Source organism: Archocentrus centrarchus, chromosome 24 (assembly GCF_007364275.1).
Source record: "Archocentrus centrarchus isolate MPI-CPG fArcCen1 chromosome 24, fArcCen1, whole genome shotgun sequence".
Taxonomy (NCBI): Eukaryota; Metazoa; Chordata; class Actinopteri; order Cichliformes; family Cichlidae; genus Archocentrus; species Archocentrus centrarchus.
In genome coordinates, this window is record NC_044369.1 from 17916425 (window position 1) to 17940462 (window position 24038).

The 24038-nt window shown below is 39.8% G+C and overlaps 2 protein-coding genes across 3 annotated transcripts; one reads left to right on the forward strand and one right to left on the reverse strand.

Moving 5' to 3' along the window:
- The first annotated feature begins 7598 nt into the window (after positions 1–7598).
- On the forward strand, positions 7599–12478 carry tbpl1 (TBP-like 1). Of its 2 annotated transcripts, XM_030721775.1 has the most exons (8): positions 7599–7709; positions 8334–8429; positions 8631–8873; positions 8971–9053; positions 9366–9429; positions 10133–10236; positions 10723–10817; positions 11195–12477. In XM_030721775.1, the coding sequence occupies exons 3-8, from the start codon at positions 8739–8741 to the stop codon at positions 11275–11277; spliced, it is 564 nt and encodes a 187-aa protein (XP_030577635.1). In that variant the 5' UTR covers positions 7599–7709; positions 8334–8429; positions 8631–8738; the 3' UTR covers positions 11278–12477. The 2 variants fall into 2 exon arrangements, with proteins under 2 accessions (XP_030577635.1, XP_030577636.1); XM_030721776.1 differs by lacking the exon at positions 8334–8429 and having other exon boundaries at positions 7629–7709; positions 11195–12478.
- An 89-nt stretch (positions 12479–12567) lies between these two features.
- slc2a12 (solute carrier family 2 member 12) lies at positions 12568–22060 on the reverse strand. Its single transcript, XM_030721760.1, has 6 exons — positions 21930–22060; positions 20575–20692; positions 15664–16959; positions 15014–15136; positions 13880–14012; positions 12568–13773 (listed from the first exon to the last, which is right to left on the reverse strand). The coding sequence occupies exons 2-6, from the start codon at positions 20669–20671 to the stop codon at positions 13674–13676; spliced, it is 1749 nt and encodes a 582-aa protein (XP_030577620.1). The 5' UTR covers positions 20672–20692; positions 21930–22060; the 3' UTR covers positions 12568–13673.
- Between the last annotated feature and the right edge of the window lie 1978 nt (positions 22061–24038).

Sequence of the window (24038 nt, forward strand, 5' to 3'; positions counted from 1 at the left end):
TGTTTGTCTTCCCCGTGTGATGAAAGTAAATGAGCATGCATGGCTGGGAAAGAAATGTGCAATTAAAACCTCACTGCATGATTTTTAGACTGCTGCAAACACATGGCTGAATAATTGTCACGTTTTAAGCTGTTAGAGAAGGATTTTATTCAGATATCGTTCCAACATATAAAATCTGCTTTAAGAATTCTATTTATTTTAGCCTCTAATTTATTGTGTTGGTCCTTAACTCCTGAAACACTCCCTTATTTTGTTGTTGCTCCTCTTTCACCGACCCTCATGCACAGACTTTTCCAGCAAAAAACAAAAAAAAAAAAAAAAAAAGAAAGAAATCTCTAATAAGACCACTAACGCTACCTTTCCAGTACCTAAAATCCAACAGATGAATTAATGGTGCATGGCGAGCCGAAGCTCTTGACATTTTTGGCAATGAATACTGGGTTGCATTTATCACACATACAGTAAAACAACACTAAATACTGGTTTGTATCCAGAATATGTAAGTAGAAGGTAGGAATGCTCCAGTTATTTTTTATAGATACAAGCAGCCTGGTTACATTTAGGTGCTTGAACAAAATAGTGATTAGAGGGTTTGTTAATAGTAAAAATGACAAAAATAACAATTATCATGAAAGTTGGATTTAGATTGCACCCACTATTTTGCACATGGCAACACAGCAAAATCCCACATGCTGTTATTTTTGCTACCTGTGTGTCGTCTCCATCTTTTCTTGTTTCTATAGTGTTGCTTCAAAGCTGGTTTCTGCTTTTTTCCCCCATTTTTGTCAAATTCTCATATTTCTCCTCCTCCATGTACCTTCAACTGACTTCATTACAGGTGCATTTCATATAATTACTGCTGGCAACTGTGTGCAGTATCCACAATGACTTCAAAGCTAGGACAGGCTGTCATATGCATCCACCAAATTGTGTGGGTTTTTTTTCCCTCCCTAAAGACTAGTGTCTGCATATTAATTGGTGCTACTTCAAGTCTTTCAGTCATTATGGCCCAAAAGTACTGTTTTTCAGATCTGATTATTCCCAAATCTGAATATTTGTGTGGGAAGATGAACCTTCCCACACTGCAAACCTTTTGTTACCCAGGACGCCCTTTTCTTATGAGTCACGTTCAATAAAAGCGGAAACAATTAGGCTGAAACTCGACAACAAGACAGTTGATAACTTCAGTAAACCTTCTGAACTCCAAAGGAGGACATTGTGGGCCTGTAAAATGCTGATCCTCATGTCTGATGTGAATGGGACGCCAATATTTTATATCTCTGTGGAGGACTGGGAACACAATATATCTGACACTGCTTTATTGGCTTACCCTTTAATGACTTCCTGCACAGAGTGAGGCTTAAGGAGACAAAGGGAGTCTAACTCACAGATAGAATTCTTTCTATTCTTTCATTCTGTTTTTGGACTCTCTTTGAACTACATATACCCTTTAAACTCATTACCTACGCCTGCTGCTCATATCCATTCACATATTGTATGTTACACATGTGTCGTGATGATTAGTCATTCGCTGCTTAATGTCGTTTGGAGAGACAGTAAAGTAAATGCCTGTTCAACATGATAAGTATATGACCCTGTCCGTGTATTCCTCAGTGTACCTCTGTCTCTCTCTGAACAGCTTAGATGGGGATACTAATGAGCAAATGTTCTGATGATGAAGCCTTTTTTCCAAGAATCTTTTCTCCCAAACGCCCGTGGCCTTTGGATGACTCCCCAAGGAGGCCATTAATTTAGATATCAGTGTGTGTGTGTCTGCGCGCGCGCATGTGCGTGGGCATGCCTTTTGTGTGTTGCTCATATACGAGTGGGATATTTTTTTTGCTGCTTTATTTTTTCTCCCACATATGCATGTTTGTGCAAAAGCAGAACAAGTAGAAAGTGCAGCTCTGCATAAAACACAACAATACCACACGCAGGGCAAACAATCCTCCCAGAATCTTTGCCACTAAAACACAACACTCTCTTATCACACATCCCTCCTTCCCCTGACATCATTCTACACCTTCACCCCTGCTCGCTCCCCAAAATGCCACCCCAAAACATCCTTCTGTGTCAACACTTCCCACCGCCCCATTCCACCCCAGCACAAAGTTTAGGAGGATCCACTGTCTCTCTTTCTCTCTCTCTCACTCACACACACACACACACGCACATCTACAAACACACATGAAGAAAAGATCTTTACTATAAAAAGTGCATTCGATCTCTACTCTTTCACAGATTTACATGCACAGTATATAAAGACTAACGGTGATGATGGTGCATTTCACTTGTGATGGCGCCACACACATAATATCTCAAAAGGCAATCAGGTATGTAAGAGAACTGGGCCCCACCACCACCTCTTCCCATGCAGTGACGTGGTTTCCAGCAGCCCACGTGGTTTCCAGCTGTGATTGTTAGGCGCTTTTGAGACACACTCCTTCATGTTCTTACAACAGTTTGTTTTCAGAGTGCTCTGTTTTGCACAAAAAGAGGAAGAAGCCACTCTTCAAGGCTTACAGCAACCCGTTCGCTATCTAAACACTGGCTGTCTGTCTGAGGTGCTGACAAAATAGTCAATGGGGCCTAGTCCTCCAGCAGATTGCTTGTTGTTGTTGTTTTGTGGTGAGCCCCTAAAAGAAGTTTTACAATCTGTTTTTTTTTTTTTTTTTTTTATGCTTAAAAGACTTTTTTTTTACAGCTGATCTAATCCCTTTTTAAGGTCTCAATCCAAAAAATTTAAAGCAAAATTTATGTTTGCCATGTTTGGAACTATGTTTGTTCTCTCACTTCTACATGTATCATAGCTCTATGCATAAATCTAAATGTATGAAACAGGAGTGGCTCCATTTTCAGGAGTGGCTTTCACATTTTCCTAACAAGTGAAAGCCACTCCTGGAAGGATCCCTTTAGGGGCGTGTCAGGAAGGGCATCCAGCAAAAAATCTGCCAAATCAAACATGTGGCGCTACCTGCTGTGGCGACCTCTTGCAAATAAGATAGCAGCTGAAAATAGAATACATATTAGTGTCTATGATGTCATTTTGTTGTAAAGAAGACTTTACACATGATGAATTACTCAACCAGTATATAATCCAAATAATTATCAGATAAAAACAGGCATAATCTCACTGTAATGAATAGAAAGTTGGTGTTTCTATCTGCAGTTATTTACATTTGGTGGTATCACTCTGTTTTGGGACTTCCTCTGGATAACAAAAGGCTCAAAGAGCATGCTTCCCCCACCCTTCCATGTCCACGTAGGAAAAACCACAAAATGAAATGAAGACAGGGGCGAACATGGGTTGCAAAGTGGTTTGCAGATACACAGTAACTGTACGCAGGCTCAAGCAGCTTGAATAGTGTCATCTATGAGCTAATCGTTTACTTAGAGGGGTGCCAGCTGAGCCATCAGCTCATGTGTGCTAGAACTGAGACCAGCTGATCTGCAAGGATTTGCAGCTGAGTTTGACTTTGCGGTTGCACTTGATTTCTCATGTTGTACCATTAAAGGCAGACTGTGATGGACTGGTGACCTGTCCAAAGTATATTCTCTCTTTCACCCTGCTGGAAATCAGCTTGGATATAAGCGCCGGCCTCCTGCAAGCCTAAGTTGGATAAGCAGTTAAGAATGAATAAATGTAATCAATCCATTCATGCAAAAACCATTTGCATACTAATAATGTGAAAACAAGAAGAAGACACAGTGTCAAATTGCTATCCCTGACTTCTTTAATATGCCTATCTACTTAAGAAACTTGGTTTTCATCCTGAACCGGCTGCAGCATTGTTGTTCTTTTTATCTGAAAATAACAGGTGCTTTCTCTGAGGACTGGGGTTACATCAGATAATGCTCATGCCAGTGTCATCCTTTTCAAAACTAGCCCAAACATGGCTGACTCTGTAAGATATTTGCAGGTGTGTTAACGTTAGAACTGTAAATCTGACATGATGAGTGTTGGACTGATTGTCTGAGCTCAAGCTCACCTCTGTAGTTGTGATGAAAAGGGAGAGAAGGTTTAGCTTCTTTATATAAACCCCATTTTTGTCTGATGGACTGTGAGATTACGCTCTGTCTGATTGTTCTACTCTACAGGTCTCCTTGGTATTTAGATGCATGAACAGACAGGGATGATGGGGTCCGCTGTCACGTGCTGCAACTGTTTTGCACTAAAAATCAGCTCCTCCCTATATGACTAAGTTAGGAAGTTTTTTCTTTGCATCATGCAAAACTTGTCAAACACAATCCATACCAACAACACCTGCTGAATTTAGAACTGCAAGGGATTGTGTATAGGTCTCTCCAAGCAAGCCTGTGTACAAATATTTCACATAAGGCTGTCTATAAATTTGTGTGAGTGTGTATGCACTCGAGTCCAGCGTGCTGGCTGTGCCCCTGATGCCTGGCTGACTGGTCCCAGTAAGATTGGAGCTGATATAAACAGGCTTGGTTGTTCCCACGTCTCTGTTTACACTGGGAGACCCCAGAGCAGCCCTACCAGAGTACTGGATTCCCTCTTCACAGCAAACTCACACACTATCCATCTCTGTCTCATAGAGGAACACTTACTCATAAGTATACACATACAGTACATGGGCATGGAAATCCAGCATACATGCATCAAAGTGGAAATTCACCTACGCAGATATTACTTAAGTTTTGCTGTTATTGCATCTCCACCCACTTACTTTTATCACTTGGGCCTTTTTCTTACTGTAAACATTCCACACAAACCCATCAAACCATATACTGATCTCGGTTTTGCAACATCGCTACAAACACTCTTAAAAGCTCTCTAAGAACTTTTGAAATGGGCCTGTGATGCACACCCAACATAAACAGAACTCTGGGGTCCTAACAAACACTCCCAGCTTGTAGGGAAAAGTGAGGTCTCCCCGTGCAAAGGAACTAACGTGGGTGACTCGAGTTTTTCAAAGAAATTTGTTTGACTTTAGAAGACAGAAAGAGGCTTTTGATGGGATATTTCCACAAGATTTTTGCAGCAAATTGTGGGACCTAGTCAAAAGAATACCAGAATCTCCAGATCATCCTGGCAGTCTGATGACAAAGACCTCTCTGGGCTGGGGAATTTATGGATACGCAGCCAACATTCACCCCCGTTAGCCAAAATATATTTTCCACCCAATAAGAAATATTTGACCATATCGATTATTTCCATCTTATGTTTGATAAATGTGTGGTTTAAATGCCAAGGTATTACTTTTCATTACAAACATGCTTTACATAGTTAGTCAGGGTTGTCAAGTTGTTTTTTTTATACACACACACACACACACACACACACACACACACACACACACACACACACACACACACACACACACACACACATGCAGATACACATGCACAAATATTCCCAGAAACATAACAAAATTGATTTATCTTTCACTTTCCCTTAGTCACTCTCTCCTTGACATGCACACACAAAGTAGTTTCAGTGATGGACCATCTATTTATTCTTAGACATATTTGCATCTCTTAAACCGTAAGTGCTTGCATCTGTGGGTTTACATGCTGTATCTTATGACCTAATGAGAGTAAGAGCATTGTTCCCCTGGGAAGAGGCTCCCCCAGTGATATGCAGCCCAACAAACTGTAAACATACTCCTGCGCCCTGCATCAGCTGTCTCACAACACACACAAACGAATGCACGACGACAGTGATCGTGGTCTGACTTTCCCAACCTGCTCTAAATCTGAGCCTTTATAGTAAACATCTCAGGACATCTGAACAAGCCTCTTATGCAGGATGGATGTGAATTACAAAGCTATATTTCACTGAGAGAAGTCCGGGATGATTAAATGAGAGGAGGAAAGACACAACTTGGTAACTAGGGAGGAAGAACAATAACAACAAGGCTGAATCATAAAGAAGTTATTTTGCTGTTTTGTTTGGGAGCAGGCCAGGAAGGAGATGTGTTTGCAGTGCTCCGAGGTGGGGAGCTGGGCTACGGCACACAATGCACACATGTTCATAAGCAAGTAATAAGTCAAGGATGTTAGCATGCACAAAGAAATGGACACAGACCCGCACACTTTGAAAGCTGCTATTTATTTAGGCAACTTTATCTCATAAAGATGATATGTTGTTCTTATCAGTTTAACATTTACGCAGTGTTGTGCAAAGTTAAAAAAAAAAGAAAAATCAAAAGAGCTCATATCAAACCACCACAAATATTCACATATTCATTATCAGTCTAACTAAAGGTCACAGTCCCTTCAGGAAATGACAGCATGCAGGCACCTCAGGACCGTGTTCATTGACTAAATTCATTCATGAGTCACAGGAGCGGCTGCAAATTCTCTCATTGATAACACAAACATTCCCAGGAGCCTCCAAACTTTACTCCTCTTTTGTAAGCCTGTTCAGAATTCCCCGTGGAGTGTTTACTGACCGCTTTTGCTCATGATCCTTGGAGATGCTGCTAATCCACATGGTTTACATATCAATACATTATTAAAAAATGACAAAGGTTACACACAGTTGTCTGGAATTGGTGTTAACATAAGCCTGTTAAGTGTAATGTTGGCAGGGGAGCATGATTATGAAGACAAATTTGTGAACGCAGAATGTGGCTTCCTTCAAAAAGCAAATAACCCTTTCTGAGACTTTTGATTAAAGTTTAACAATAATATTAAGCTTTGAGCTCAGCCACAATGAAATGCTGCACAAGACTAAACTTTCCTCATTTCCTCTCATATGGAAGCTGACCTTCCACAAGGTGGTGCAAAACAGCTGCTTTAGACCAAAATACATCTTTAGCCTCCCTGGGTAGACAGTACATCTGGGTCCACACTGGACAGCCAGCCTATTGCAGGGTGCATGGGCAGTCATGAAATAGTAAATATTTGTAATATTCTTTACTTCTTTGTAGTAATAATTGCATTTATTCATATGAGCAATTAAATTAAACTCTGTTAAAGGAAATTCTGTGTTGAACTGGGAGCCAATGAAGTGACTTCAATACTAGGAAAATATTTTCCATGTGTTTATAAGGACTGTCTGGATGAGTTATCCACCCTACTAATAATTTGAATAATCTATAGTCCATTTGAGATAAGAATTTTCTAACTTTTTATATATTTCATGTGGTAGAATGTTCTGGTTCTGGTGACCTTTTAAATATGATAATCAAAACTGAAATCACTGTCCAAAATAATGCCAAAGGTCCTGACTTGACAGATAAATATGAAACAAGCTTCTGTCTCTGACTTTTTGGATCAACTATAAATTTTTTGCCTCATCTCTGTTCAGTTGTATGAAGTTTCTAGACATCCAGGAGTTAACGTCACCAATCCAACAAAAAGTTTATTGATGCTACTTGTCCAGTCCTCCAAAACTATACAGTATTTGAACTTTAGCTTTGTTTTTTCTTGAGTTAGAAGTTTTCACTTTTTTCTGTTTGTAATGTTCACAGCTTACACCTGTATTATTTTTATATTTTATCTGTAACCTGTTTGCGTAGTTGTTCCTGTTTTGTCATTAAAAAAAATATATGTTAGCAGCTATATAGACATTAAGCAAGAGCTTAAGCATTAGAGGTTCGCTTAAATTTTGATTTTATTATGAAATTTGCATCCGGAAGTTGATGTTATGCTAACAGTCACAGGTCAAACGCTTTATTTTGTAAGACAGAAGCGGAAGGTGTTGTGTTGCTCCTGGTGATTAGTGTGCGGAGGAAGGGGTTTGTACACAATTTTTACTGTCGTCCGTATTATTATGTCTTGCAATAACATGATAGAAAAAGCTAAAGCGGTAGCTGGATAGTTAAGATACAAACAACAGCCACTGATTGTCTTTAGAAAGCTAGCCTGCTAGCTAGCACAGCACACAACTTTTCATTCATTGCTGCCTGTGTACTCTTCTTTGTTGCTAGCTAACGGGCAGCCCTCTTCACAACATTAGCTAGCTGGGCAGTCGCGAAATGTCGTTACCTCTTTGTTTTTCTTAGACTTCCGTATCAGTACAATTATTAGCTTCAACACTGATGCATTGCATGGAATTATTATGCTGAATTAGTTGGCGATTAGCCATAGCTAGCAACATTTCCGCAATAAAGCTTATCTGTTGCATGAGCTATAACGCGATTGATTGCACAAAGCGACGGTTTATGCATTAAATATGTCTATAAGTAACGAATGAGTGACCTCGGGGTCATGTTTCCTTGTTATTCTTGCTTGTTAGCAGCAGCAGAAAGTAGCTAACGTGTTAGGCTGGATCAGTGCGCCGTACGTTACGGTTAATTTATTGCCAAATTAGCTGGAAGCTCACCTATAAATTAGTAGTTCACCAAATAATTTATTTGCAGATGTCTGTGGGATTCGTGCTTTGAGTCACAGTATTTCAAGTGGAGGAGACCAGCTTGCGGCTGAGGCGATAAATGAGCTGGTGATGTGCAGCTGAGGTGATAACCCGCCTTCCTAGCATTTTAACAGTGCTTAAACTAAGACACTAATTGGACTCGTGAATGCAACAAGCATAAAAAAAAAATCTGAAAAATATTGCTATAGGGACATTGCACTACCTGTTTTTGTTCAAATGTGTAAAAAAAATACCAAATCAGAAATGTTTTAAAATGTTTTAAAAACAAATATTTTTGTTTTAGCTGGTCTTGTCTCCTTTTCCATCCATGGATTTATGGTGAGGGTGGGATCTGATGAATGAGTGAGAAGAAAAACTCCTGTGGTCCACTTGCTGCACCACACGCTTCCCCATGGATTCGAGTAGTGATGAGGCACTTGATATTATTGTCACCAATGTGGTGGCAACCTTTCGGACCAGGTGTCACCTTAACCTCCGTACCATTGCCTTAGAGGGATCAAATGTCATCTACAAGCCAGAAGTAGGGGTGAGGATGTTGTTCTTGGTGAAACTAGAGAAAGCTTGCAGTCATGTTAATATTAAGAACCGGGTTGTGAAATTCTGACTGCTCTTTTTGTCCTCAGAAAGTCCTGATGAAGCTTCGTAAGCCTATGATAACCGCTTCAATCTGGTCCTCAGGGAAAATCATCTGCACTGGAGCAACAAGGTAGACGGACACTCATAATGGTCACACATGCACACACGTATACATGAATACTACTCATCATCTGACTGTAAGCAGTTCCTGCACCCAACATAATGTCAAATTAGCTTCTTTTGGCCTTGGCATGAGCAATGTCTTCAACTGCCCTGATAGATTGATCACATCAGCCACCACATGTTAGCCCAATTTAGAAGTTGATTGTGAGTGACTAGTTTCTGTAGTTTGCATATAATACCATTCATTTCAGTGAGTTATGCTGCCATTTAATTCCTGCTTTTCTCTCTTTTAAAATTTTTTATTACCTTTTTTTTTTAGTGAGGATGAGGCGAAGCTCGGTGCTCGCAGGTTAGCACGCTGTCTGCAGAAACTAGGTTTCAAGGTGAGAATAAACAAAGCAGCTGGTAACAGCTTTTTTTTTTTTCTTTTTTTTTTTTTTTAGATGGGCATCACTTTTATATGAAACTGAAATGTGAGAAATATATGTAAACAAATGTCAATATGCAGTAACTTAAATAATGATACTATTACCTTCAGTGTATATAATATAAAATACACAGTCAACCTGAAACTGTGACAGGGCATTTACTTAGTAGTACTACTGAATGCAGTACTGTTTCAAGCTGTTTAAATGATACAGTGGTAAAAGTGGTCCCCGTTAAAGCTGTCTCAGCAGTGTGTTTTATATCCCAGTTTTATTGTCATAGTGGTTTGTGCATATACCTGAGGACATGATAGAACAAAAGTTAATTTATGTTAGATATTTAGGCCTTTAAGCATTTCTTTTAACAAAAACAATTTGTCCTTATTAGGCCACGTACATGACTATTTGTTTTGACTTCTCATTTGCCTAACCAGGTATATATGTATAACAAAAAGTAATACAGTTGAAATTTTCCCTTTAAATTTTCAAATAAATATTATAATGATTGCCATTAAATGAAGATAACCTATAAACGTGCAGTCCTTGCCTACATTAAGGCCATAAAGCATAACGTGGAGTTCTCCTTTAATTATTGAGCCAAAAAAGTGTAAACATATGAACACATGTATTATGTGTCTGCCTGTTTGTGCTGTCTGTTCAGGTGAGGTTTTCAGCCTTCAGAGTTGTGAATGTGCTGGCGGTGTGCTCCATGCCGTTTGCAATCCACCTCATAGACTTCACAAAGAATAACCGTCCCATTGCCAGGTAATTAAGTGCTGCTGTTCACAACTATTTAAAATCAGCGCGTACATCATTATAACTATTGTGATTAATCTGTAGCATACTTACTCACGTGTCACTCCATAGTCTTAACACTTTATGCTGCCGTCTTTGGTTTGTTAGCTTCATAGTGTGACCCCATATTGGAAGAAAACTGTGACAACTGATTTTAAGTCCATTATTGTACATTATTAGCAGAGATAATGTGCAAAGCTGAAAGCACAAAATAAGTCAGTTTGTTTTGGGGGTTTTTTGTTTTTTTGTTTGCTAGTGCGGGATGACCTCTAGTGGTTAGAGCAATATTCGCCACATTCCTTGCATGTATCTGATACTACTGTAGAACAAGCAAGCTCTTATTGTTAGCTTGGATTACTGTTATACATGCTGTCTGACAAAATTATACCATGGCATGTATATCATGTTTGTCACTCACAAAGCTGTAGATATAACTTAACCGTGTGTCTGTTTCAGTTATGAACCCGAGCTCCATCCAGCTGCTACATACAGGATCAAAAATCTAAAAGCTACTATACAAGTTTTCTCGACTGGCAGCCTCACAGTTACAGGTATCTGACTCTCACACAACTTAACACACCCAGACACACTGAACTATCTTAACCTTTTTTATATACAACTTGAAGGCACTCTAGCTTAAAGAATTGAGGTCATGTTGTCATGAATGCATTTTGTAGCTTGCTGCAACCAGGTAAGCGGTTTGCAAATAACCCAATTCCTCAAAGAATTTTACTTAAGTGAAATTGTTTGTGCCTCTTTTTGTATGACAAGCTGTGCATTAGACTGAACTTGAAACACAAGGTTTTTTTTTCTTCCCAACTATAGTTTTTTTTTTTCTGTGTCAGTTTATAGTTTTTTTGCTTCTTGTGTTCGTTTATTGTACTTCTAATTTGTTTTTGTGCTGTCACACCATCACTGGCTGGTTTAGGACCAAATGTCCAGAATGTGGCCACAGCAGTGGAGCAAGTCTACCCACTTCTGTTTGAGTGTCGGAAACCCCTCTGCAAGTGAAAAACATTGCAAGAAGGCGATGAATCTAATGATGGAGTACTCGAGACTGATGAAGCAGCACCTTATCCTTGGAATCGCTTTCTTGGTTTTATCACTACGTGGCAACAGCCACAAATGTCTGAACTAATTCACAGGCTGAGCTTGGATATCACACTTCTAATGTCCTAAGATATTTGTTATTTTTTACCAAATTTAACGTTGTTGTGATCATTTGATTTTTGTTTTTTTAACAGCCTAAACCTGCAAATGTCTTCCAAGTTTAATATCCTTCAGCAGAAACATCTCCTCCACACCTAACAGTGAAGGAGGAAGTTATTTGCTGTAGCTTATTACTTGCTTTGGGTGTTTCTGCATGGACACATAAAGATCAGTTTTGAACAGTGTAACTATTTTAAAATGGTAACTACTGCAAAACATCAGTATGTTAAAGACCAAGACACCTCAACTTTAAATCTGTAAATAAAAAGTTGTCCCATTTTCCACTTTGGCTGGAAAAAAAAACTCCGTCCAAGGCTCTTTTATAAAAGTCTTGCAAGTTACTCTGTATTCCTCATGTTGCTGAAAAACAGCAGGCTGAGAAGTGGCTTATTATGAGTGTACACAATGTAAGAGCAGGTCAATATGCAGACACGCATCCACTTACATCTTAAACTCACCCCAGATTTCCTTCGGTTGTCCTTTTACAATAAGGCAAATTTCATTTCTTGTTGTTTCTTATAATAGTTTTTTTTTTTTTTTTAATGGTGAACTTGGAGCAGTTTGCAAAATATGCTTGATGTATCTAAATGTTTTGCAATGTTGTAAAATCTTCAAGAATATTTTCTTTTTTAAGTGACAAGTAGTTATGGTGTTCACTAAACACAACCACTGTTTAGTCAACATTAAAAAGGAGCTTTTTTTTTTATTAGCAGAGGATTAACAAGTTCTTGAAACACTGTCCAGAATTGCCAGTATACACACAAACAAAGTAGTAAAAACTTAACATGAAAAAGTAACTCATAATTACAAAAGCAGCCACTCTGTGGAGTCGTACAAAGTCGTATGGCAGAACTAACACTTGTCAAAAGGTTTTGTAATACATTCATGTGAATTTTTGCAGCAACGTAAGAGTGTTCAGAGAGGTATAAAGGCAACACATCGGTATGTATATAATAAATGCATCTGACAGGAAAAATGCTGAATAAAAGCTTAGACATGCTGTTTTATGTGTGTAATATGTACTTTTTGAACTAGTGTCAACTGAAAATTTGTGGCACTTGAATTTTTGTATTTTGTATAAAAAATAAAAGTGAACATACTACCACTGGACTACTGTGTAGTGTGTTTGATCTTTTGCATGACATGTTTTGTGTGTGTGACCAGATCCCAAACACACATGGAGGGTGGCAATTCTTTCCTACAATGTTCTATATATTGATTTTCACATCAGACTTTAAATCCTGCAACATGTATTTGCAGGATTTAAAAGATGATAGTGAAAAGTAAAGATTATAAAATGTGAATATTTTCATTGTTTCCATCCACAAAATACTTTTAATTCTGAAAATAATTTCAGCTTTACTGATACAAATATAAAAAAGATTGTAGTCTTTATGTTACTATGACAAACACCAACCACAGTGCCTACTAAAATACGGCTACTGGACCTGATGAGTTGGTTTTGTTCCTTGGTTGTTTTTGAATATTCAGCAGCCAGCCTTACACAGCTCATCGCACGTTCCATTAAATGCAAATGAGACGGAGCGTTTGTCCATATTTCTGTGATGTGGGTTACAACTTGTCCACTGACATAACTGGTGTGACTGGTTTTACCTTTCTGTACGGCACTTACTGACAACAGCATTGAAATGGTGTTGTTTTTTTCAAATGTGCTTGCCATCTACCAAAGAACTACCATTTTGGTCATTAGTGTCTGATTTTAGTGTACACCCTGTACAGGTCGCCAGCCTGTCACAGGGCTAACACAGAGAGACACACAACCATTCATACTTTCACCTATGGGTAATTTAGAATCACCAATTATCCTAACCTCAGTAATTGCACATCTGTGGACTATGGGAGGAAACTGGAGTCCCCGAAGAAAACCCCAGACAGACTCAGGGAGAACATGAAAACCCCAGACAGAACGCAGAAAGGCCTGGGCCAAGGTGGATTGGAACCCAGACGTTGCTGCTATATGTGTGTGTAATATATATATAAATAAATCAGCTTTTTGGGTTTTTAACAATTAACAGTGGATCCTCAGCTATCGTTTAAAAAAAAAAAACATGTCTGTGGGATTTCCATCATCCAACTGCAGCAGTGCAGTGACATATATGGATAATAACTGTATTATGATTATATACTGTCTTGATCCTTGCTCCTGCCTCTCAAATCAGATGTAGCATTGGGGGTGTTTAAGTAGTCAGGTGTCTGCTGCACTCTGTGGATCTGCTGCCCCTGATGAGGCTCTCTTGAGGCTGAACTGGCCTGGAAAATCTCACCTTAAAAGTCTTCCTGTTGAACAACAAAAGGAAAAACAGAAGGTTAAAAAAAAACAAAAAACTTTGCAAACCAGTTTACTGCATATGTTGTTAGCATGAGGTCAAATGTTATCACTCACTTCTTTGCCAGCTCTTTTGAGATCTCCTCCAGTGTGCGGCCTCTGGTCTCAGGGACACAGAGGATGACAAATATCAGTAGAACAAAGCTCATGGCAGAGTACAGGAACATAACATTGGGCACACCAATGTGTTCTTTAGAAAAAGAAAACGAAAATCAATCAATACAATACAATAGCATACTTACTGCATATGTAATCCTGTTTCCAAAAAAGTTGGAAAACTGCATAACTTGCTCATCTTTAAATGCACAATTATTGCTGAACAATATATACAGGTGTAGGAGAGCACACAATGCTGTCCGGTCACATCTACTTCAAGGAAGTTCTTGCTTATTTCAGCAAGATTGAGCCAAACCACATTCCTATAAACAGTATGACTATAGTAAAAGAGTCCTGGAGCTAAAATGGCTTCCTTCCATCAAAAATATCTGGAACATTAGGAAACCAGAGAAATGAGTCTCCAGTTGCCCTGATTACTCTCATAGCACGAAGGTTTCTGCTTCGAAACTTCCAATCAGTTGAATCCTTTCCGTATGTAGTGAAGTGTGTATGTTCTACCTCCCTGTGTGAGTTTCCTCTGAGTTTAACTGTCTAAAGATAGAATTAGGTTTAGGTGTGGTGTTGTCTGTCCTGCGATGGACTGGTGCTTTCTCCAGGGTGTACACACTGCCTCTTGCTGTCAGACAGCTGGGATAGGCCCCACCCTCCCCGTGACCCTGAGCTGGATAAGCAGTTAATTAAATGGATGGATGGAATTTCACCTCTTTTTTTATCACTGTACTATTTTAAGTATAGGTTTAAATTTATTGCCCCCAGCTACTATGCAGGCAATAATGTTGGGTGTGGCCTTGGGCTTGACCTGCTGTTGGAAGAACTGATGAGATGCTTCTAATTTTTTTATGAAGAAAACCAATCATAAACCATCATAGTCCTAGACGTCACAGATATTACAGACACTCTCATGTATAAAGGTGTGTCACTGTAAAAATGATTGTTAACTGTAATTAATACGTGTCAAACAGAAACTCTACTAGTAAATTCTTCCATTAGTTTAAACATGCCTTCTGTAAGTATGGTGCCAACACAATTAGCTAGAACCTACAATTAGTAAATTATAACTAATAACATACACACCTGTGATGGTGAGGAAGGTCATGGAGATGAGCAGGTTTGTGGCCCAGTTTACAGCCGACACCACTGACACAGCCCTACCTTTGACTCCCATCGGAAAGATCTCGCTGAGAACGACGTACACCACTAAGAGGAAATTAAAGACACACACAAGACTATATGAAAAATACACACTGATAAGGCATTAAAACAACTGAAGCAGTGAATTACATTTTTATACAAATTTCGTATTTCAGATGTCATGAGCATGCTAAGGATCTGAGTTTGAAACCAAGGGACACTGCACAAATGGCCAACATACCCTGGTTTATCCGTATTTCTGACTCTATAATAGACCATAATAGATGCATTATGAACTTAATTTAGTTTTCAATAAGACTGGAAACTTGATTTGAGCCCAGGAAAGTGTTTACTGATGCCGCCAACATGGGAGATAAAGGATTAACTTTGAATATATTTCTATATAATAGGAAGCTTTTTTGGAACCACAGGACTTGCCCCCTGCTGGCCATTAGAAAGAATGCAGGTTTAAGGCACATCTATATTAGTTTCACTTTTCAGACCAGGAAGCGATGTCCATCTTTTATGGCCAGTCTCTAGGTAAATACAGAGATACTGCATGTGTATGTGAACCATAATGAATGGGTACTTACTTGGCCCAAGGCTAATTGAGAAGGCTGTCACATAAACCAGCAGGCTGATCAATGACGCCCACTTCAGTGAGGAAGACACTTCAACATGAGTCCTTCCTCCTACTGATTCCCACACTGCATCATCCTCTGTGTTGGTCCTCTGTATTGCTTCACTGTTCCACTGGTTTTGGAGGTGGGTAGACAAAATGTCACTGTCCTCAAAGTCTGTGAAGGTTTTGTTTAAATCCCATGGCATGTGAGTGTTGTTTAGAGGGCTCTGACTATTGCACAGACTTGTGAGGTGAGTGTGACTTTGTAGAGTCAATGTACCGAGGGCAGCCAGCGACAATCCCATAGCGACAGCACCCACACACAAAAAGCTCTTGGGTCCCAAACGGTCGACCAGCAACACAGCTGGGATGGTGCCAACTACTTTAACCACTCCGAACCCAGTGGAGGCCAGGGTTGCTGCAGCATCACTGTTGAAGCCAACACTGCGGAGAAGTGGTGAAGCATAGGAAAGGATGTTGGGCTGTCCAGTAGCCTGCTGGAGGAAGACTAAGGCCACACCTGTTAGGAGCCGTGAACGCAGGTTAGCCTTGGCACTGAAAAGCTCCAAGAAGCTATGCTCTGATTCTTCTTTCAGTCCAGCCTGGATGTCCCTGAGCTCCACTTCCACACGCTCCTTACCCCCACCTCTCATTCTGGCCAGCACTTTCTTTGCCCGCTCCACTTTGCCCTGAGCAACGAGGAAGCGTGGACTGGGTGGGAGGAATATAAGCGCGCCTATTTGCAACAGTGCTGGAGGAATTACTAGTCCAAATGTATAGGCCCAGCCATGAGGTACGGTAGCAAAGGCATAACTACAACCGAATCCCAGCATTACACCCACAACCAACATCAACTCGTACAGCGTCACCAGCAGACCTCTCCTCTCCCTTGGTGAGATCTCTGCAATGTACAGGCAGGCTGCTGTTCCTGACAGAGATGTTCCCATGCCCACTATTAAACGACCAAGTGTCAGTGCAACAAAAGAGGCCACAGCAATGAGCACAACGGTTCCTCCAACTACTAGAGTAGCACTCAGGAGCAAAGAGCAGCGTCGGCCATAACGATCTAAAACCAGTCCTCCGGCCAGGCAGACGAGGAGTGCACCGAGAAGGTGGGAGCTGACCAGCAGTTCCTGTTCCCTGCAGGAGAGAGAGAGGAGGCCCCGCAGCTGCAGCAGGACCCCAGAGGTCAGGCCCATTTCATAGCCCAACATCAGGCCGCTCAGAGAGGCCGCTATAGCTGCAACCACCACCAGCCAGCTGCAGCCTGCAGAAAGGGACAGACATACTGAGAAAACAGTAAGAGAATATATATCTTAAGATAACAGATATACCTAATTAAACTCCTGATGCCAGTGTCCAATCTCTAAGCCTCACTTTTATCACAAAAAAGCAAGACCATCATGGTAGGTTTACCCAGCAACTAAGCCTTTTTTTTTGGACCATTATCAAAAAAATATACAGAAAGGGTTATGGGGAACATTAGACACGGTTACACCTGGGTTGGAGTAACCAGATGTTGCCCTTCATATGCAACTGCACAGCATTTTTATTTCTCATCGCCCTATCACACATGCTATGACAAAGTTCTATATTTGGACTGGCTCGAACTATTCAACAGTGCTTATGCTATGCTCAATAAGGAAAATGGTGAGTCACAATGAAGTCATAAGATATGTCTGCGGAATATGATGGAAACCACCGCAAATAAGAGGAAATGCAACAATAAATACTTTATTATGTGCTGATCTATAGACGTATCCGCAGTGAAATCTTTTGAACTTTTTTGGCATTAGCAACGTGTCCCACATTGTCTCAAACACACAAACATGCACTTTGTCCCACATTTCGTTTGTTGAGATCTGGTCACGCTAAGCGGGGTCCATCATGGGTCTAACACAGAGAACAGTCATTTACACTCACACATACGGTCAGTTTAGACTCATCAGTTAAACTAACACACATCTCTGAAGTCTGAACATGCAAAGCCAGAAACTTCCTGCTGTGAGGCAACACGCGGGTGCTAATCACTGCACCGCCATGCCAATGCTAGAAACAGGCACAGGTTAAACCTTATTTGTTTGACCACAAAACGGACTCTGCCTCGGTTAAAGTGCGTTTACAACGTGTTACCCTATTCCTAACACAGCTTCTGGAGCACCTGTATGCGTTTGCAGCACACTGAAAGATTAGGGTTTAAGATAGTATTTGACTTCTATTTAGTAATTCAAGAGATTAAAATCTCACCTAAGGTGATCTGATATGATCTAATGTTTTTTTCTTATGCAAACACACTGCGCTGTGGCTTATTATAAAAGCCTCACGAGCATTTATTGCGGTGCAGTGCGCTGCTGTACTGCCGTCCTTTTTATTTGGTGGTGATGTCCAGTTACAAAAACTACCAGGAACTATTTACATCCTGAACAAGGCAGGCATATTAAATGTTTGATCTGAATGAGGTTTACTTGCTAAACTAATAAATATCTAAATAGCCAAACAAGTCTGCTGTCTTTTTAACACTCCTGCGTTGTGTCATGTGTTTAAACAGGAAGACAAACAACCTGTATGGAGCAGAAACAGTGCTATGACCTTCCCAGCTGGGGGCAAACAGGAATCCCGATTAAAACAAAGGATGTGTTTTTGCTTATGACTTGTCAAGCTCATTTGCATGATAACTAACTTGATAAACAGAGGAGCGATGGGGCTGTGTCCGTTCATCTTACGCAACAAAAAAACGCATCAGGAACAAACATTCAGTCAAGTGAGGCTTTGGGAAGAGTCCCCGGAAGGTTCACTCATCCATGAAGTCAGTTTAATAGTGCTGACTGTGCACAATTAGAGGTCAAGGATCACAAGAACGGTGATGCAATCTCGTAAGCCTGCGGGTTGTGTGCACATGTGCGAGGAGTGCTTCCCTTTGATAGATTATTGTTACAGACAGAAGGGGAAGAACAAATACAAGACTGATGACCTTAGCACTGTGTTATATAATGCATCATTAATTATGATATATTAGGTGATAATATCCCTGCACCTGTTATTAATTATACTTTCTGAGGCTATAGACTTAAAAGTGCGTGTGATGACCACACACGTGAAAGCTTTTATTACATTTGAATTTCAAGGAAATCTAACACAGCTGCAAACTATTTAACGTTACAAACCCCCCGTAACCCCACCACTCAGCCCCGGCCCAATCATGTCCATTAAATGGGTATCTACTAATTGAAATACATGTAATTTGTCAGCCTGTCATTGAGTGATTCTCCCAGTTGTATTTTCATTTATAAGTCATTAAAAATGTGATTTCTATGCATGTACATAGGTTTTTCACAAAAAAAAGGGCTGTATTTATTCTATTTCATTCCAATTGCCCTGTGATACCTTAACTCAGCATTCACAGTGCTTCCATTTGTACCTCAAAACAGACGTGTTTTTCCTTCTTATTCTGCTGTTCTAATCTGGAAAACAACCCCATTTTTTATTTGTGAGCTGTGACATTTTCACACACCATTTGAAACAGTGAATTGTTTATTTTTAACCATGAGCTGGCGTGCCTTAGACGCACATTTACTGTGGCTGGAGGGTCCGCCACTGCAGAATGTTTTTTGGCCTACTGTGACCTGTTAGCTGTCTTTATCTGACTACCAATGAAGTCCATGTACGGCAGAGCCAGCACAGTGAAAGCAAAGTGTTTCTGCATCCAGGTCAAGTGCAAGTCTGGCAGTACCACGCTTCAGTATCTGCAGTACTGCTTTGCAATGTTTTGCAAATGGTAACCTGATTCAAACCAAAAGATTGAAAACAGTACTTGTAAACATATTTTTCCTCAAACTCTTACTGCTGCAGAGAGACTGCAGATTTTAAGATGTACTGTAAAGCTATTTTACTCAGAAAATGTAGCCAGTTAGTCAAAAGTATTTACTCATAAAATATATTATTTCCAATGTGTAATTAAGCCAAACAGCAAGGTGATTTATTTTGTAACAGTGGGTGGGCATTTTGTGAAAAGTTTGTGTCACATTTGTTGTACATAAGTACATTTTGATGAACACACAAGAAATAAATCAACCATCAGCACCTATTGGCTTAATCATAAATCAGACTTTGAGAAGCAGCTGCATTGCTTCAGCTCAGCATTTCCTGGAATTAATTTACCTTTTCAAGAAGCCGGTTTTCTGAGTTATCTTGATGCTAAGCTAAACCCGCATTTGTCCAAACTCCCGTTGAGTGCAAAGTATGGAAAATCCATATATCTCCATTTGGTAGCTTCTTTTTAAAATTTACCATTTCTAACATGCAGTGTAGTCACATATGAAGGTGATTGGGTTATGTTCTTTTAAAATCATGGAGGGGTACTTGTCAAGAGTCCATGTCACATTTTTGGTGTTGTGCAACCAAGGTCAGCATGACCAGGACAGAAGCATAAAAACAGTCATAAACAGCTTTTGGCTTAATGATAAATCAGTGTTTGACAAACAGCTGACATGAAGAAGTTACATGTACAGCAAGCTACTTTTTTTTTTTTTTTTTTGCTTCAGCTTAATCATCTTGGAGTTCATTTATCTATTCTAAGAAGCAGGTCTGCTGAGTTTTCCGGATGCTGAGCCAAATCATTATATCTAAGTTCCACATCTTTGCCATATTCCTGCAATCATTTACGTCTTCATTTTTTGGACTTGGGCGTTTCTGGAGGCTCGGCGGGGGCATTCCTGTTGGGAGGAGTTTGTTTACATGTGTCTTAACTAACAATACACTTTTAAATGAAGTTCCGTGTCAGCTCTAAACAAGACATACAACCTTCTGGGTAAACCTGTCCTTCACATACCATTTAAGGAATGTTAGTTTTCATATAAAAGCTGTTGAGAGTGGCTGTTTATACCTGGTTCTCTGGGTGAGGTCAGTTTTTGGTTTTCAGCTGAGGGGTTGCTTGGGAGGAAAGAGGTCATCCTCTTGGTTTCACTGTTGGAATCCATCATTAACCACCACTAACAATAGGCCTAAAGACAGACACAAACCAACATATTTAAACAAAACAAAACAAAATTCATTCATTGTGCAAAAAATAAGCAAAAATCCACCAAATATTGATCATATTGCACAAAGTCACATACTTGATGCTCTTCTTCTATCAGGGCTGTACATAGATCTTCTAAAGATTAGATAATGCTTAAGCTCCGTCGAAGCATGCCCATTTCTTTTTGAAGCGCAGCCACACCAGTCCTAAGTTGTGTCTTAATCGCCATGTGTGTTACTTAAGAGTTTTCGATTCCTGCAACTTATCTTGAGAATTGCAGTTGTATTTACTCTTATTTTTGCTTAACCTATATAAAACTTCAACAGTTTAATGACAGCTACCCAGTACTTCCCCAGGCATTTTAAAGGCAGCTCTCAGTATGGACACATTTTCAATGATACCATAAAAAGTGCCGTGAAAGGTTTGATTCTCTGTCTTAACAACAAATGCAAGAAAATTTTAATATCATCCATGAGCAGCGTGTGGCTCTAAATACAAAAACATCTTGGTAACAGACAGCTGAATCAGAAAATCAGGCTTAATTAGTCCCATAAACAGCCCTATTGCTGCGTACTTGATCAACTATACAGGAATCATCATAATAATATCTAGTAATGTGAATTGATCCAGACAGAGAGCGAAACATAACTAATCATCAAACAGGACCCTGGATTAAAGGTTAAGAATCAGCTGATGCCTTTTTGTGGCTCTGGCTGGACGCAGGTTTCTAAATCAAAGCCCTGTCATATATACCAGCTGTGTGATGCTCACCACAGACTGTGATACCGGGGTGATGAGTGTGTGGTTTATTTTGTAAAGCTGCAAACCCTGCATGTATTTTTTAAAGGCCATGGAAATGGCTACAATAGCCGTGCTCTCTCCTTTACCTGTGATCAGATGCTACTAGGATGTTATAACAGCATTTGATCATTGTGATAATGTATATGGCTCATACTGTAGAATGGGACAACGTCCTTGATCACGTGTTTTTCTGTCCCTTGCAAATCTTGAGCTAAACTGCAGCAGTGTCGTTTTGTAGAGGCTAGAAACCACTGAAGACCAGGAATCACAGACTGTAGCTGAGCAAAAAGCTCACACCGCTCAGATACGGGTTTGTTTACGGATTAATCGGGCGTTTTCGCTACTTAAAAAGTTAAAAAGTTTGCATTAACACACATTTAGGCTGTAATGGCAGCTGTCTACAGTGGCATTCTTCCTACCTGAAGCCCCAGGCTGTGTTTCTGCTGCTGGCCTACACTCGCGCTTGTCGGTCCATTCGTTCACTTGTCCGCAGTTTCACCGCTCACACTTTTCCTGAGCCCAGAACTCCTCTCTCACTCGTGTTAGCGCACACTCTTGGCTTGTTTTGGTCAAGTATTTGCTTAACCCCGCCCACTTTTCCCCGCACTACCAATAGAAACTTCGCATTGGCCTCGGAACGCCTTTCGCAAACTCCTATTGGACCAGCGTATCTCTCCATGTGTCTTTCTAATTACTAATGTAGACCTGCTTGTGTGGGTGAATACCACCCCGCTGTGATACTCTGTAGAGTTTCTACTCTTTCTTTGGCATGGCGTCCAACTGTAATCACAGGTAATCATGACGCAGTGCTTTCTGCTATGATTTCTACTATAAAACGGTCTATTTTAAAAAATACACCTGTATCAATAATGCTCAGTCACACATACTGTGTGTGACAACAAACAGAAACGGCCACCTGCTGTTTACTGAGTTTCCCATGTCCCATTTCTTCGAATGCGTCGGTCACACCTGCCGCTGTTACTTCACTGATGACAGAATGTGGCCTAACATGCCTGCGGCGCACTGTTTGTGCTTGGCCCACTTTTCCTGATATGTATTTAGCTGTTCCGACCTATAGGATCCAGTGTTTGACCTTGTTTAAACCACCGTCATCTGATCCTCTGAGAAGTTTACCGAAGGTGTGTGCATACTGAACTCGCCAAATCCTCTACTTGAAAGTGTGAGATTTCTTCTAAATCGTTACTCCTGCTGTCTCCGTTTCTTAGCCAGTCACCTGTTCATGTAAGCCATCTGGCCAAACAACCCCATTATTTCGTTCATTATCATTTATCTATGTAACAAGGTTTAATCACATATCTCCCAGCAAGTACATATTAACAACATAATCAGGACGCACACCTATTGATAGTCTAAAGGTCAAACAGTGCATGGTGTCAATCAAATCAGATCTCTGATCCTCCAACAAACATACAGAACTTATGTAAACTATACAAAAAGTGCTGTTTGCAAAATGTAGCCCTCTGCAGGCGTTGCAGCAAAAGTGCAAAGTAAACAGAAGACTGACCCTTGTCTTAAATAACCAACTAAATTATGGTGCATAATGTTAACACGGCACTAAAGCCAGCCATACATAATGTGATTACATGAGTATTATGGTAGAAGTCAAAGTACAAGAAAGTACAATTGTGTTTTAGATGCTTGAGTAAATGGGGGAGTGCATACAAGCATGCATCAGTAATGCAAGGTCGCTTCCATCAGCATGCATCAGCTACAAAACACATCAATAGTCTTTTGTAAGTACAAACAGATGCATTGTTTTACGGCTCATTTGCTCAAGAACATTCATGGAAACACACCTTATTCTTTCTCCTGCTCTTTCTCACCACCTTAAATGCAAACCCATCATGAAACATGAAGGACTGTGGAGCCACACCTCATTTCTTTACATGCTGCTTCCAAGGAGCAAGTCTTTCTTGTATTTCTGGAGATCAAAGTTTTTTTGAACATTAGCTGCTTTTTCACACATATTGAGTCCAGTCCATGTCCACTGACAACTTAGAAAAGAAACTATTTTAAATTTTATCTTTAGGCACTTTATTACTAGCAGTCTGTCACAAAAAATAATTTGTTCTCATTTCTTTGGTTGAATCTATGAAAAATCAGAATCAGAATCAGAATACTTTATTGATCCCAGAGGGAAATTTCTGTTGTTACAGCTGCAACCGTTTCATTTAGACGAGTAAACCAAAAACACAATAACATACACTAAGGCATAAAAATATAAAGACTAAAGAGATAATTTGACTATAAACACATCTAAATCTATACACATATGAAACTTGTGAGTGCAAAAAAAAATTTTTTAAATAGGTGTCATTATATATATATATTAATGCACAGTCCTTTTTGTACAATGTATAAGTGTATGTACAATGTATATAGTGTATGTACAATGTATGTGGAAATTTAAACAATTTTATATACAATTGAATACTGATAAATGAATGACACTGATGAACCACAATGTCACCTATTAAGGGAGCAGTTATAGAGTCTGATGGCCACAG